At 40.0% G+C, this 13,532-nt stretch overlaps 1 protein-coding gene across 1 annotated transcript in view; it reads left to right on the top strand.

Annotated features, from left to right (window-relative positions):
* Nucleotides 1–358: 358 nt before the first annotated feature.
* The window catches only part of LOC131503583 (cullin-4B-like), a 36,626-nt gene continuing 23,452 nt past the window's right edge, over nucleotides 359–13,532 (top strand). Inside the window, exons 1-3 of the mRNA XM_058715039.1 lie at nucleotides 359–570; nucleotides 9,420–9,550; nucleotides 10,915–11,136. Coding sequence (XP_058571022.1) covers nucleotides 359–570; nucleotides 9,420–9,550; nucleotides 10,915–11,136 — 565 coding nt within the window. The remainder of the gene's footprint in view (nucleotides 571–9,419; nucleotides 9,551–10,914; nucleotides 11,137–13,532) is intronic.

Here is a 13,532-nt window from a genome sequence, read left to right as displayed (position 1 = left end):
GGGCACGAGGCTATCTACACACACGGGAAAAGGGGGACCTCCACGCTTTTCACGTTTACACCCCCACCTTTGGTCATCGTGCCCATAGTCTGGCAAATCCACTGAGCGGGTCAGCGTAGCTGTCCGTGAAACGCATTCCAGCTGTGCGCCCGCTGTCTGCACCCTGGTTTGCATCTGGTCTGCCTCCTTTGCATACGCCCTACGTCCATCCCTACTCCAAGAAGACACGTATGTCATGACAGCAGGCTAGCAGTGCACCCGCTAGGGAACACTGTTCCCGCTAGGGAAAACTCTTGTCACTCGGTGACAAGAGGTGTGTGACATGGAGAGGACACCACCCTAGGGGAGGCTGCCTATCATGCGCGATCCCAGGAGCAAAGGGATGGCACTCTCTGAACTTTGGCACTTGAACCACCCCGGTACGCACCAAATCAGGAAAGCCCCCAGTCTCTTTCCTTTGCTCCCCAACGGCCTACACACACTCACTCAGGCACAAAGATGCACGGCCACGCGGCACGTGGACACAGACACGCACACGCTGCCAGCGCAAACGCCAGGTCTCACGCAAAAGTACTCAAAGGCGCCAGCCACGATACACTCACAGACACTCTAGTGGACCTCTGCACTCACACGTGCCCTCTGCCACATCCCGCTCGCGAGGCTAGCTCCTTCCCACGACTCACACTTGCTTTCCCCCCTCACACAGCACATGCCTTTGTCCTGGGGCCCAAAGCTGGCTGAAAACTAGGGCACATTCAGTATCTCCATTGGGTCAAGGAAGCTTGCATTGACATGCCAAGGAAAGAGAGCCACAACTGATACCAACCTTCCAGTACCAACAAAACTGGAACGTGGCAGGTGGAGAAACACCAGCCACGACTAGGTTCCCAGCCTATCGGCCCCTGCGCTCACCTCAGCCCCTCTCAACCCTGGGGAGTGTCTTGGGTTTCAGTATCTCCCAGCTGGCTGCAACCTACAGGGCAAGGGCCAAGGGACTGACCTTTCACGGTTCACATGTATACCCAGCTTGTGTGGGCTGCCTGGAGGCAGTCACGGCTTGGGAGGTCTGGATGTGCTCTGACCCCTGTTACTTGTGTGTTTCTTTGCGTGTTCCCCTGAAGCCCTGTGCCGTCAGCAGCCTACTATGTCCATATGGACATGCACGGCACACGGGAGCCCAGATGAACTCATACGGTACAAGGACTGGACAGAGAAAGAGAAAGAGAGACGGAGGTGGGGTGGGAGGAAGCGTTCCGAAAAGAAAATGATCACAGAGACAAAGAGACAGACAGAGACCAGAGGGATACCGAAGGAGGCAGAGGAAGGAGAGTAAGTCACAACTGGAGATAGCCACAGGGGGAAGTGTGTTTGTACGTGTGGTGTGTGTGTGTGTGTGTGTGTGTGTGTGTGTGTTCATTTATGAATGAGTGTCAGTATCTGGGACTGAGAGAAGGGGTGTGGCTGTGATTCCAGGACCCTTGAATGCCCTCTTTCCCCACTGAAGATGATATTAGCTGTGGGATTTTAATAAATGGCTTTTATGATGTTTAAGTATGTTCCTTCTATGCCGACTTTTCTGAGGGCTTTTATTAAGAAAGGATGCTGTATTTTGTCAAATGCTTTTTTCTGCATCGATTGACAGGACCATATGGTTCTTATCTTTTCTTTTATTAATGTGATGTATCACATTGATTGATTTGCGAATGTTGCACCAGCTCTGCAGCCCAGGAATGAACCCCACGTGATCACGGTGAATAATTCTTTTTCGATGCTGTCAAATTTGAGTTGCTAGTATCTTGTTGACAATTTTTGCATCCGTATTCATCGGGGATATTGGCCTGTAGTTCTCTCTTTTTTGCTTGGTCTCTGTCTGGTTTAGGAATCAAAGTAACGCTGGCTTCAGAGAATGAGTCTGGAAGGTTTCCTTCCCTTTCTATTTTTTGGAAAAGCTTGAGAAGGATAGGTATTATCCCTGCTTTCAATGTCTGGTAGAATCCCCCGGGGAAGCCATCTGGTCCTGGACTCTTATTGGTTGGGAGACTTTTGATCACTGGTTCCACTTCTTTGCTGGCTATGGGTCCTTTCAATTTCTTCCTGTTTGAGTTTGGCAAGTGTGTGGGTGCTTAGGAAAACGTCCATTTCTTCCAGGTTGTCCAGTTTGTTGGCATAGAATTTTTCATAGTATTCCCTGATAATGGCTTGTATTTCTGAGGGATTGGTTGTAATAATTCCATTTTCATTCATGATTGTATCTATTTGAGTCATCTCCCTTTTCTCTTTGAGAAGCCTGGCTAGAGCCTTATCAATTTGTTTATTTTTTTCAAAAACCAACTCTTGGTTGCATTGATGTGCCCTACAGTTTTTTGAGATTCTATACTGTTTATTTCTGCTCTGGTCTTTATTATTTCTCTTCTCCTGCTGGGTTTGGGGTGTCTTTGCTGTGCTGCTTCTAGTTCCTTTAGGCGTGCTGTTAGCTTTTTGTATTCGGGATTTTGTCTTGTTTCTTCAGATAGGCCTCGGTAGCCATGTTTTTTTCTTCTCAGCACTGCCTTTGTTTGCTGCATCCAAAGGGTTTGGATTGTTGTATTTTCATTTTCATTTATTTCCATATATTTTTTAATTCCTTCTCTAATTGCCTGGTTGACCGATTCATTCTTTAGTTGGGTGTTCTTTAACCTCCATGCTTTGGGCGGTTCTCCAGACCTTTTCCTGTGGTTGATGTCAAGTTTCACAGCCTTGTGGTCTGAAAGTGTGCTTGGTATGATCTCAAGTCTTTTATACTTATTAAGGGCTGTTTTGTGACCCAGTATGGGATCTATCTGGGAGAATGTTCCATGTGCGCTCGAGAAGAGACTATATTCTGTTGCTTTGGAAGGCAGAGTTCTAAATATATCTGTCAAGTCCATCTGATCCAATGTATCATTCAGGGCCCTTGTTTCCTTATTGATCCTGTGTCTAGATGATCTATCCATTGTTGTAAGTGGAGTATTAAAGTCCCCTGCAATTACCACATTCTTATCACTAAGATTGCTTAGGTTTGTGATTCATTGTTTTATATCTTTGATGGCTCCGGTATTCGGCACATAGACATTTGTAATTGTTAGCTCTTCCTGATGGATACACGCTGTAATTATTATATAACGCCCTTCTTCATCTCTTGGTACAGCCATTGATTTAAAGTCTAGTTTGTCTGATATAAGTGTGGCTACTCCAGCTTTCTTTTGACTTCCAGTAGCATGATAGACAGTTCTCCATACCCTCACTTTCAGTCTGAGGGTGTCCTCAGGCCTCAAATGAGTCTTTTGTAGACAGCAAATAGATGTTTGTTTGTTTGTTTGTTTGTTTGTTTGTTTGTTTGTTTTTAATCCATTCTGATACTCTATGTCTTTTGGTCAGAGGATTTAGTCCTATTACATTCAGTGTTTATTATAGAAAGATATGGGTTTGGAGTCATTGTGATGTCTGTAGGTTTCATGCCTGTAGTGCTGTGTCTGGTACTTTGTGGTCCTTGCAACATTTCTCTCACAGAATCCCCCTTAGGCTCTCTTGTAGGGCTGGTTTAGTGGTGATGAACTCCTTCAGCTTTTGTTTGTTTGGGAAGTCTTTTATCTCTCCTTCTATTCTGAATGACAGGCTTGCTGGATAAAGGATTCTCAGGGGCAATTTTTTTTCTGTTCATTACATTGAAGATTTCCTGTCATTCCTTCCTGGCCTGCCAAGTTTCAGTACATAAGTCTACCACCAGTTTTATGGGTCTCCCTTTGTAAGTCACAGCCTGTGTAACCCTAGCTGATTTCAGAATTTTCTCTTTATACTCGTATTTTGCCAGTTTCATTATGATACGTCATGCAGAAGATTGATTCAAGTTTCGTCTGAAGGGAGTTCTCTGTGCCTCTTGGATTTCAATGCCTTTTTTCTTCCCCAGATCAGGGAAGTTCTCAGCTATGATTTGCTCAAGTACACCTTCAGCCCCTTTTCTCTCTCTTCGTCTTCTGGAATTCCTATTATACGGATATTGTTCTGTTTGATTGCATCACTTAGTTCTCTAATTCTCCCCTCATACTCCTGGATTTTTTTCTCTCTCTTTTTCAGAGTTTCCTCTTTTTCCATAATTTTATCTTCTACTTCACCTATTCTCTCCTCTGCCCCTTCAATCCATGCTATGGCCGCCTCCATTTTATTTTACACCTCATTTATCGCATTTTTAGCTCCTCATGACTATTTATTTCTTAGTCCCTTGATCTCTGTAGCAGTAGATTCTCTGCTATCCTCTATGCTTTTTTCAAGCCCCGTGATTAATTGTATGACTATTATTCTAAATTCACTGTCCGATATATTGCTTAAATCGTTTTTGATCAATTCGTTAGCTGTCACTACTTCCTGGAATTTCTTTTGAGGAGAGTTGTTCCATTTTGTCATTTTGGGCAGTCCCTGCGGTGGCTCCCAACTGCAGTGCACTTCCCCTGTGCTGTCGGGAGTAACTTGTGTTGGTGGGCGGGGCCACAGTCAGACCCGCTGTCTATCCCCAGCTCACTTCTGGGGCCACAGTCAGACTGGTGTGTACCTTTTCTTCCCCTCTCCCAGGGGCAGGACTCACTGTGGAGTGGGGTGCCCCTGTCTGGGCTACTTGCACATTGCCAGGCTTCAGGGGGATCTGGCGTCTTAACTGGGGTGGATCCACGAGGTGCACAGGGGCAGGCGGGGCAGGCTTAGCGCACTTTGCTGTCAGTGGTTCCCTGTGGGACGGGCCCTGCAGCACCAGAAGAGAGGCAGGCCAGTCAGAGAGATGGATCCACAGAAGCACAACATTGGGCATTTGTGGGTGCAAGCAAGTTCGGTGATGGAAACTGGTTCCCTTTGGAATTTCGGCTGGGGGATGGGAGAGGGACATGGTGCTTGCCAGTGCCTTTGTTCCCCACTGAGCTGAGCCCTGTCTTCCTGGACTCAGCAACTCTCCTTCCTGGTGCCCTCTCACCCTCCCCGCTCTCTGAGAGCAGAGCTGTTGACTTTTAACCTTCCAGATGTTAAGTCCTCCTGGCTGTCAGAATGCACACAGTCCAGCCCCTCCACTCTTGCAAACCAGACTCAGGGGCTCTGCCTTGCCAGGCAGGCTGCCCTCCACTGCCCGGGCTCCCTCCCACCAGTCCGTGTAGCACACACCGCCTCTCCACCCTTCCTACCTTCTTCCTTGGGCCTCTTGTCCATGCTTGGATCCAGAGAGTCCATTCTGCTAGTCTTCTGGCGGTTTTGTGGGTTATTTAGGCCGATGTGAGTGGAATGTAAGTGATCAGCAGGATGAGGTGAGCCGAGTGTCCTCCTACGCTGCCATCTTCCCTATTCCTCCTAAGGCTGGCTTCTTAAGATTGTATGCCTTTTCTTGATCCTACCACCAACCAGACTTTGGGCTTAAAAAACTTCATTTTTGTTTTCCGAAAGGCATGATGCTTAATTCCACTTAGTGGTTTGGTTCATTGAAGTCTGTAGAATCAGAGCTCTGTTCTGCACATACTCAATTGTTGTCTGCAACGTATGGTGCTCTTATCGGGAGCATACACAAGAAGCCGGCCACTAGTGGTGGGTGGGTGTGGGTGAGGTATGCAGAGGCTTGGTGGTTCCTTTGGGCCAGTTGAGGATTTGTGGGTGAATCATCACCCATGAGCATTGTTTCTTTTTTTTTTTTTAATGTTTATTTATTTTTGAGAGAGACAGAGACAGAATGTGAGTGGGTTAGGGGCAGAGAGAGAGGGAGACACAGAAGCAGAAGCAGGCTCCAGGCTCTGGGCTGTCAGCACAGAGCCCGACGCGGGGCTCGAACTCACGAGCTGTGAGATCATGACCTGAGCCGAAGTCGGACGGTCAACCGACTGAGCCACCCAGGCGCCCCGAGCATTGTTTCTTGATAGAGTCTACGGTGTGGTCAATCGAATCCACGTCACTTTAATACCTTCAGTGTTCTGTCATCCTGCCAACGTTTTTCCAAACAGCTCACCAAACAGCTCGTGAATCAGTACGCTGGATCAGATGAAAGAGAAATGAGGCTCTTTGGCAGTATCCCACAAAGTTGGGGAAACTGAGTATATACTCCCATGGTTTCATTCTTTTCTTGGTCTTACACTGAGTTCGTTGGGGGAGAAGAGATATAATCTGTTCCTCTTACCCTCTCTAATATATCCAAACCTGTGTTTCATTTGTTTAAGTATGTGGTACAACGTTTTCTCTGGCCTTCCATAAATGTTTCTTTCCTGTGATCACTTATCTAAGACAGTGTTTTTCAGGGTCCTGAACTTTAGCTAAAGCAGTTCACAGGACACGGACTATAGCCAGGTCTGAGGTCTGTCTGCATATTGCCTGACACTTGGTTAATTAAGACCCTCCTGGGTCCCTTGATATATGGTGGGGGATCCAATGTCTCTTACAGAAGCACTTTTGTGTATGGATAGATGCCAGTTTTTTTTGTGAATGACGGAAGAGAACAAAACCAAAAGATGACTTATTCAGCCATGATATTGATGTCAGTCCTAACCATTTTTAAATGTACAATTCTGTAGCATCAAGTACATTTAAAATGTTGAACAACAGTAACCGCTATGCATTCACAGAGTTATTTCATCATTCCAAACAAAGCCTACGTACCCATTCAAAATAATTCTACAAACTGATAAAAAGTAAAATATATATATATATATACAATTTGAAGTTACCCTTGATACAGATACCCAATGACCATTCACAAGGGAACATTTATAAAGACTATGAAGTTCACTTATTCTGGAATCTTTTACACGAGGTAAGTGGCTGATAGTCCAAACTATGTCTTTTCCCACCTTGGATAAGTCAAACTGAGAACCAGTATTAGTACTGTTTTGTCAGATTCTTTTGTGGCCAAAGAGTGTAAGACTAGAGTGTGGTGGAAAGATTAATGAATGGGTGTTTGTGTTGGTCTACTAAAAAAGGTTGGATCAAAATATCCTATTACTTAGGTGGCAGATAATTCGATTATAGTAAATCTGACAGAGCATGGAGGTAAGATACTCTGATAATATCAGCAAGCCAAAGAGGTTATGTAATTGTGGCAGTATATAACAGATAAAAGAACCTGATAAGATTCCCAAAGGATTAAAAACTTGGGGGACGCCTGGGTGGCGCAGTCGGTTAAGCGTCCGACTTCAGCCAGGTCATGATCTCGCGGTCCGTGAGTTCGAGCCCCGCGTCGGGCTCTGGGCTGATGGCTCGGAGCCTGGAGCCTGTTTCCGATTCTGTGTCTCCCTCTCTCTCTGCCCCTCTCCCGTTCATGCTCTGCCTCTCTCTGTCCCAAAAATTAAAAAATTAAAAAAACAAAAAAACAAAAAAACAAACTTGGTTGTAGGATTTCTGGAGAGTATGGGCATATATACGATGCATAGAAAGAAAAATCAAGTTTCTACCTAACTATATAATTAGTACAAGGTAGTATAGTTGTTTCTTGCTCAAAATCATGTTGCAGCTTACCAACATCTGTTAAAATTGGAAGCGGAAAATATACATATTTTAGATTTCGTTAAGAGGAAGCGAGAGTTTTACCATTTATTAATTATACAAAGAAGAGGAAGATGGTGGTGTCTTTCTTTTGTTTGGATTCTGAGGAAAGAGACAGTTTAAGTGGCATTTTATTCTCTCTTTGACCTGGTCAGAGAAGAAATGAAGCTCACTATTTAGAGCGATACATTGCTTTACTGAAAGTAAGTTAAGGTAAATTGTTGAAAATATGAGAATAATTGTCCAAGGATAGAAACATGTCTATCCCTGACTGGAGAATACTGTTGACTCACTGTAACCTTTATTTAAATCTTGCAAATTCATCCTTCTGGAGAACACTCATTTACGGAACTCTCCAATATCTACCTCTATCATCTAAACATAAAGAAGATCAACAGGTCATTGTTAAGGGACATTAATATTAATGCTTTAAGATAGTAGCCAAACATTTCTAGTAGATTTAAAGCAAAATCAGTTGTTTTACAATCTGCCCCTTTTTTACTTTTTGTGAATCATGGGGATCAGTATTTCAATCCGTCTTTCTTAAGGCTGAATGATTCACTTCATTTAGCAAATATTGATTGTAGTAAGTAGTATTCTATGGAATGAGTATGTACATGGTAATAGAAGACACAAAAGTGCTTATGAATCTCATATTTCGTACTGCCCTTGCTGTCATAATTTTTCATCACTACATGTAAAAAAATCAAGGTTTTTCTACAGTATTGTAAGAACAGGTAAATGTTCTTCCATCACACTATAAACAAAAGTAACCTATTTAACTTTCTTGCACTTCTCTCAAGTTCTAGTGAAGAACTGAAATAATTAGTGTTTCTACACCTCATAGGATTGGCAACAACATTAAACGAACTAACTTCAAGGAAGCACTTAATGTAGTACTTGGCACTGTGTTATTGTTTATTATACTAATTCCTCTGCAGCTACAAAGGAGAGTGGGCCTGAAGGCATTTAAATAATTGATAGAATTGTTAAGCTTAGTAAAATACACACACACACACACACAAATGAGTTAGGTGAAAAAAGGTAGTCAAAAATATTTTTTTACAAATTTATTTAGATTCCAGTTAGTTAATATAATGTATAATATTAGTCTGGTGTACCTCACAGTAATTGAAATATGTTTGATAAGTAGATGTCCGTAGTGGACATATGTCTAGTTAAGGCTTGTTTAAATGTATTAACTTTCATTAATTTGGAGGATTTAGCAACACAATGTAGCAATATAAAAGGTGAAAGTACCAGTTACCAAAAGCCATTCACAGATGTGCAAGGGGGAATGGAATAACTCAGAATATGAGCTAAGCCTTACAGCAAAATAGAATTAAGAAGAGAAATTCATTTTCATCTATGCATCTACACCAAAATTAATAATGTTCACTTTATGCATTCTACATAGAGGTTAATTTAAAGAAAAGTACCAGGACGTACAGCATAAAAAAAAAACAAAAAAAAAAACACACACACACAGACACACACACAAAACAACAACAAAAAAACTAATCAGAAAAAAATAATTCCTTCCGTAAGAACTTTATAGCTTTAATAAAGCTGGTTAATGGTTATTTTTCCCTACATCGTCATTGACAGCTTCTGACAGCTTTTATACATTGCTTTAAAGGCCGTGGATGGAACGGCTTGACGACTTGGCCTCCCAAGGAAAGGATATACAAGATTGATACATTTATGCTCCACATTCAGATTATTTAAATAACGGCATACATTTGAGGGCTAAGCGATCTACCGCAATCTCCTAAAAAAAAAAATGTTTTTTTCCACGCAGTGTTAATTGATCTTGTATTTCTCTACAATATCTTTCTCCGGACATGGCTCTAGCTCCTTTTCTCTTTTGCCTGGCAGCGCAGAGGGTAGTTGTGCTATGCAAGCGAACGTCATAATCAGAATTTTGGACTCCGTCATTTCCGGTGGAGACATCTTGAGGTGTCGCATCGCGAGACGGCGAGGCTGTGGGTGACGTCAACCGTCGTTTCTGAGTACTTTCTCCGGTTTCAGAGAGGCAAGTACTTTGCACCAAACAACCAGAAAATGTGTAAATTATTACTGGTTTCTTATGCCTTGATCGTAAGGGTGCCGTGTTGCTGTTTTAGTTCTAGCAGTCAGGAGGCTTGTAGCGTCGACTTTGTAACCGGAATTATGTGTGAATATATGTTGCCTATTTCTACCGTTGCGTCTCTCTCTCTCTCTCTCTCTCTCTCTCTCTCTCTCTCTCTCTCTCTCTCTCTCTCTCTCTCTCTGTCTCTCTCTCTCTCCCCCCGCCTCTCTCCCTAAACTTCTCTCATGTTTTTCCGTGATTTCGGAGGGATATCCAAAATATCCATGATTTTTTAAAATCCCTGTTTATTTGTGCCTAATTCATTATGTAGCTAATTTGCCTTGCTTTTTATTTTCTTTTACAGGCTTTCCCCTTCATTTTCTTACATACCTCTTTTTGACTTTCTTCTTACCTTTAATCCTTCATTAAACTTAACTCTTTCCACCCATGTGTGTGTTTTTATTTATTTTATCATTTAGCACCTTGGGTATCATACTTGCTAGATTTTCTGGACCTTTATAGTGAATGTTCCATGAGAGTGCAGAGCTTTGTCTCTTATTTGCTGTATATTACAAACGTCTGTATAGCTAACCGTGATGTAAAGTGGTACAGAGTAAACAAATGTATTATATTCTGGCTTTTCTGACTTTCTGTACTTCACTTCTTGTCTCATTGATTTCTCTCTTAGCTGTTTCTGTGGTTTGTGTTTGTGTTTGTGTTTCTTTTCCCCCCCTCGGGTAAGCTCTGTGTTGCAGGAGGTTGTGAAATATTCTGATACAGGTGCCTTGTACGTTTTTTTTTTTTCTTTTGCAGTTTGTATTTACATTGTGTTCTCTTTCTGTCTCTCTCTTTTTCATTTTTTCCCCTCTGTTTCCCAGTTTCCTCTTGTTTTCTAATCTCTTGTGTTTCCTTCCCATGTTTGCCCTTGCATATTCCAAAACACTTTTACAACCATTTTGTCATTTGCCACTATGCTGTACTGAAACTCACTTCTTATTTCAGCAGTTGTGCTTGGTTATTTTCCTCTTTTTCTTTTGACGATTATTCATTTTTTCATTCTCTTCATTTTCACAATATTTCATCTCCTCATCTGGTCATTAGTGTTTTGACTATTTCTCAAGAGGTTGTGACTACCTGCTGATGGTCTCCCTGCATCTGCCTCCATGTAGTGTTAAGAAAAACAATGAGTAAAATATAGGAACAAGGGTCAGGAATATTACTAAATGCTCTTCGTGTTTATCTCCTTTTGCTTCTTTTTCCTGTCACCAAAACTTCTTAAGTCTTCTACTAGATAAAATTATAAACTTGAATTTTCTTGGATTTCATAGGACTTAATGTGAAAATGCCTCAGGAAGACTCATCATCATCTGCAGCTGCTGCTGCCTCTCAGAAACAAGAACAACTTAAAAACGGAAAGTTGCTGGTTTTCTCTGTGGCTGCAGACCATCACAACAATGACTTGACTAAAGCCCCAACAACTCTGTCTAGTTTTGCCAGTAACATGCTTGGCACTGGCTCTGTCAAGAAGTTGGCAATCAAAAACTTTAAAGGTAACTTAATGATAATTTTTTTAAGATTTCAGTTTTAGCTTTTCATACCCTGTTGCTGCTTTCTTTCTTTAAATTCAGAGAGATACAGTTAATATTTTTCGAGGTAGTTAATTTTTAGAAGATTAGGAACATTGATTTTACACTCTGAAGACCTGAATCCTGGCCCCAGTTTAACCATGGAGTAACTCGAGACCTTGGGAAAATTACTCCACTCTTCAGTACTTTGTTTCTCTCTAAAATACATTTATGCCCTCCCTTACTGTTTGAAATACTCTAGGTTGCCACACCGTTGTAGAATACATTCTCTTCCATCTTTTTAGTGAGTGGATCTATAATATTACTGAGAAAAGCTCTTACATGGGGAGTCCAAAGGCAACAATTTAAATTTTTAATAAGTTACAGAACAGGTGGTAAAAAATTGTGCATTTGGACATAAACAGTGAAACCATAGTAAGATCCTTTATTAGGAGTAGATTTTACATTTTGAAGAAATATTAATATAAAAATTAAAAACTCATGATAATCATTGGTTTTTCATACCATTTTTATAGAGTTAGCGTAATTTTTCATATAATATTTTCATATAGAATTCATAAAACAGAATCCTCACATGGTATTTTGGCATTTTATAAACCAATGTTTTTGATATCCTGTCAAGATTCTCATTTTTTAGGTTACAGGTTTTAAAGGGCATATTCCAACCCTGTTGCCATCTTTAGTTGTCAAGAAAAAAGTTAACTTTTTAAAATTTTAATTAATATTATTTAAAAACTTTTGAATTCAGTTATTTTCTGGTCAAAAAACTAGTTTTGTAAGTAAATATCAAACAATCCAAAATTTATGAATAAGACCTCAAATTTTCTAGAACTTTTCAAAAGTAAATGTTTGTAACATTTTGCCCCTTGGTGGTTTGCTTTTTACCTTTTCGCCTTATCCAGAACCTAGTGCATGCTAGATTTATTATGCAGAAGTTTGACTTTAGATTGTTGAAGTTTCAAAAAGCAATCTTATTTTAGTGGCCAAGTAAGATTTCAAATAGCATGAATTATTTGAATTCATGTTATACTCATGCATTGTTGCATAGATTGAAAAATTTACTTTTTCCAATCTTTTTTGGTATATTTCAGCATTAGGGTGAATTTAAGGAACTGAAATGCTTTGGTCTGTGCATATGTTTTTCATTGTTTTAGTCAATATTACTAATTTGATCTGGGTTCTCATACTCAGGGCAGAGCTATATCAAGTATCTCTTAAAGTTATTTAAATAATTTTGACTGTTTTTTAAGTTTATTTATTTTAAGACAGAGAGCACAAGCAGGGAAAAGGGGCAGAAAGAGAGGGAGAGGGAGAATCCCAAGCAGACTTCCCACTCTCAGCACAGAACCTGACACAGGACTCGAATTCATGAACCATGAAATCCTGACCTGGGCCAAAATCAAGAGTTGGAAGCGTAACCAAGTGGCCCACCCAGGTGCCTCTACAAATTTAATACTCCTACATAAAGGATATCCAACATTTGCTGTTCTGTCTCATGTATTAAAATACTACAAATAAACTTAGAAAATATTCTGTTTTAGTGGGATGGAATATTGAAATAGTTCTGTAGATCATCATCATCCGATATCTGACTTTCAGGTGTTCTTGCTAACTTTTTTATATAAACTGGATTTGAAGCAACACTCATATTCCTTTTTCCGTGACATAATTAATAATGCTTTTCAGATTTTTAAAATAACTCATTTATTTCAGGGTAAAGTTTGTATTAAATTCTGCGTAGAAGAAGGAATGGTTACCATTCTTGGATAATAGTAAATTTTTTTGAGAGTGAGAGAGTGAATGTGGTACAAAGAAAAATAAACTTAATTATATATATATATATATATATATAAGTAATTATAATTATATAATATATATTATATATAACATAACTTTGTGTATTTTATATATAAACCCTAATATATATGTTAATATATATTATATATAATGATTAATATAATCGTATTAATGATGTTAATTATATTATATTAAATATAGTGTAAATTTAGTTATATATAATTATTAACGGATATTAATAACTAATATATAATATATATTATATATAATGTAATTTTATATATACTATATATTAGCTTATATAGTTTCCCTTCCGAAGGCCCCACATCTTGGTTTTGATTGTTTTCTACCTCAGCTAATTTGTGCTTAATTTTGTATTATTTTTCTTCTTATTTTAGATTCACTTTATCTTTGCCAGCTTCTTAAGTATAACCTTATCATTTATTTGCAAGATTAGTTTTGTTTAGTAATTTAAACATAAAAGTTTCTTGTTTTTTGTTGAGACTTTCTTTTACAAATTTTGTGCTGATATTTTTACTGAGGAGAAATTTACAAAGAATAAA

Source organism: Neofelis nebulosa (genome assembly GCF_028018385.1).
Source record: "Neofelis nebulosa isolate mNeoNeb1 chromosome Y unlocalized genomic scaffold, mNeoNeb1.pri SUPER_Y_unloc_1, whole genome shotgun sequence".
Classification (NCBI taxonomy): Eukaryota; Metazoa; Chordata; class Mammalia; order Carnivora; family Felidae; genus Neofelis; species Neofelis nebulosa.
The sequence above is the reverse complement of the archived record's forward strand: the minus strand, read 5'-3'. Positions and strand labels throughout refer to the sequence as shown.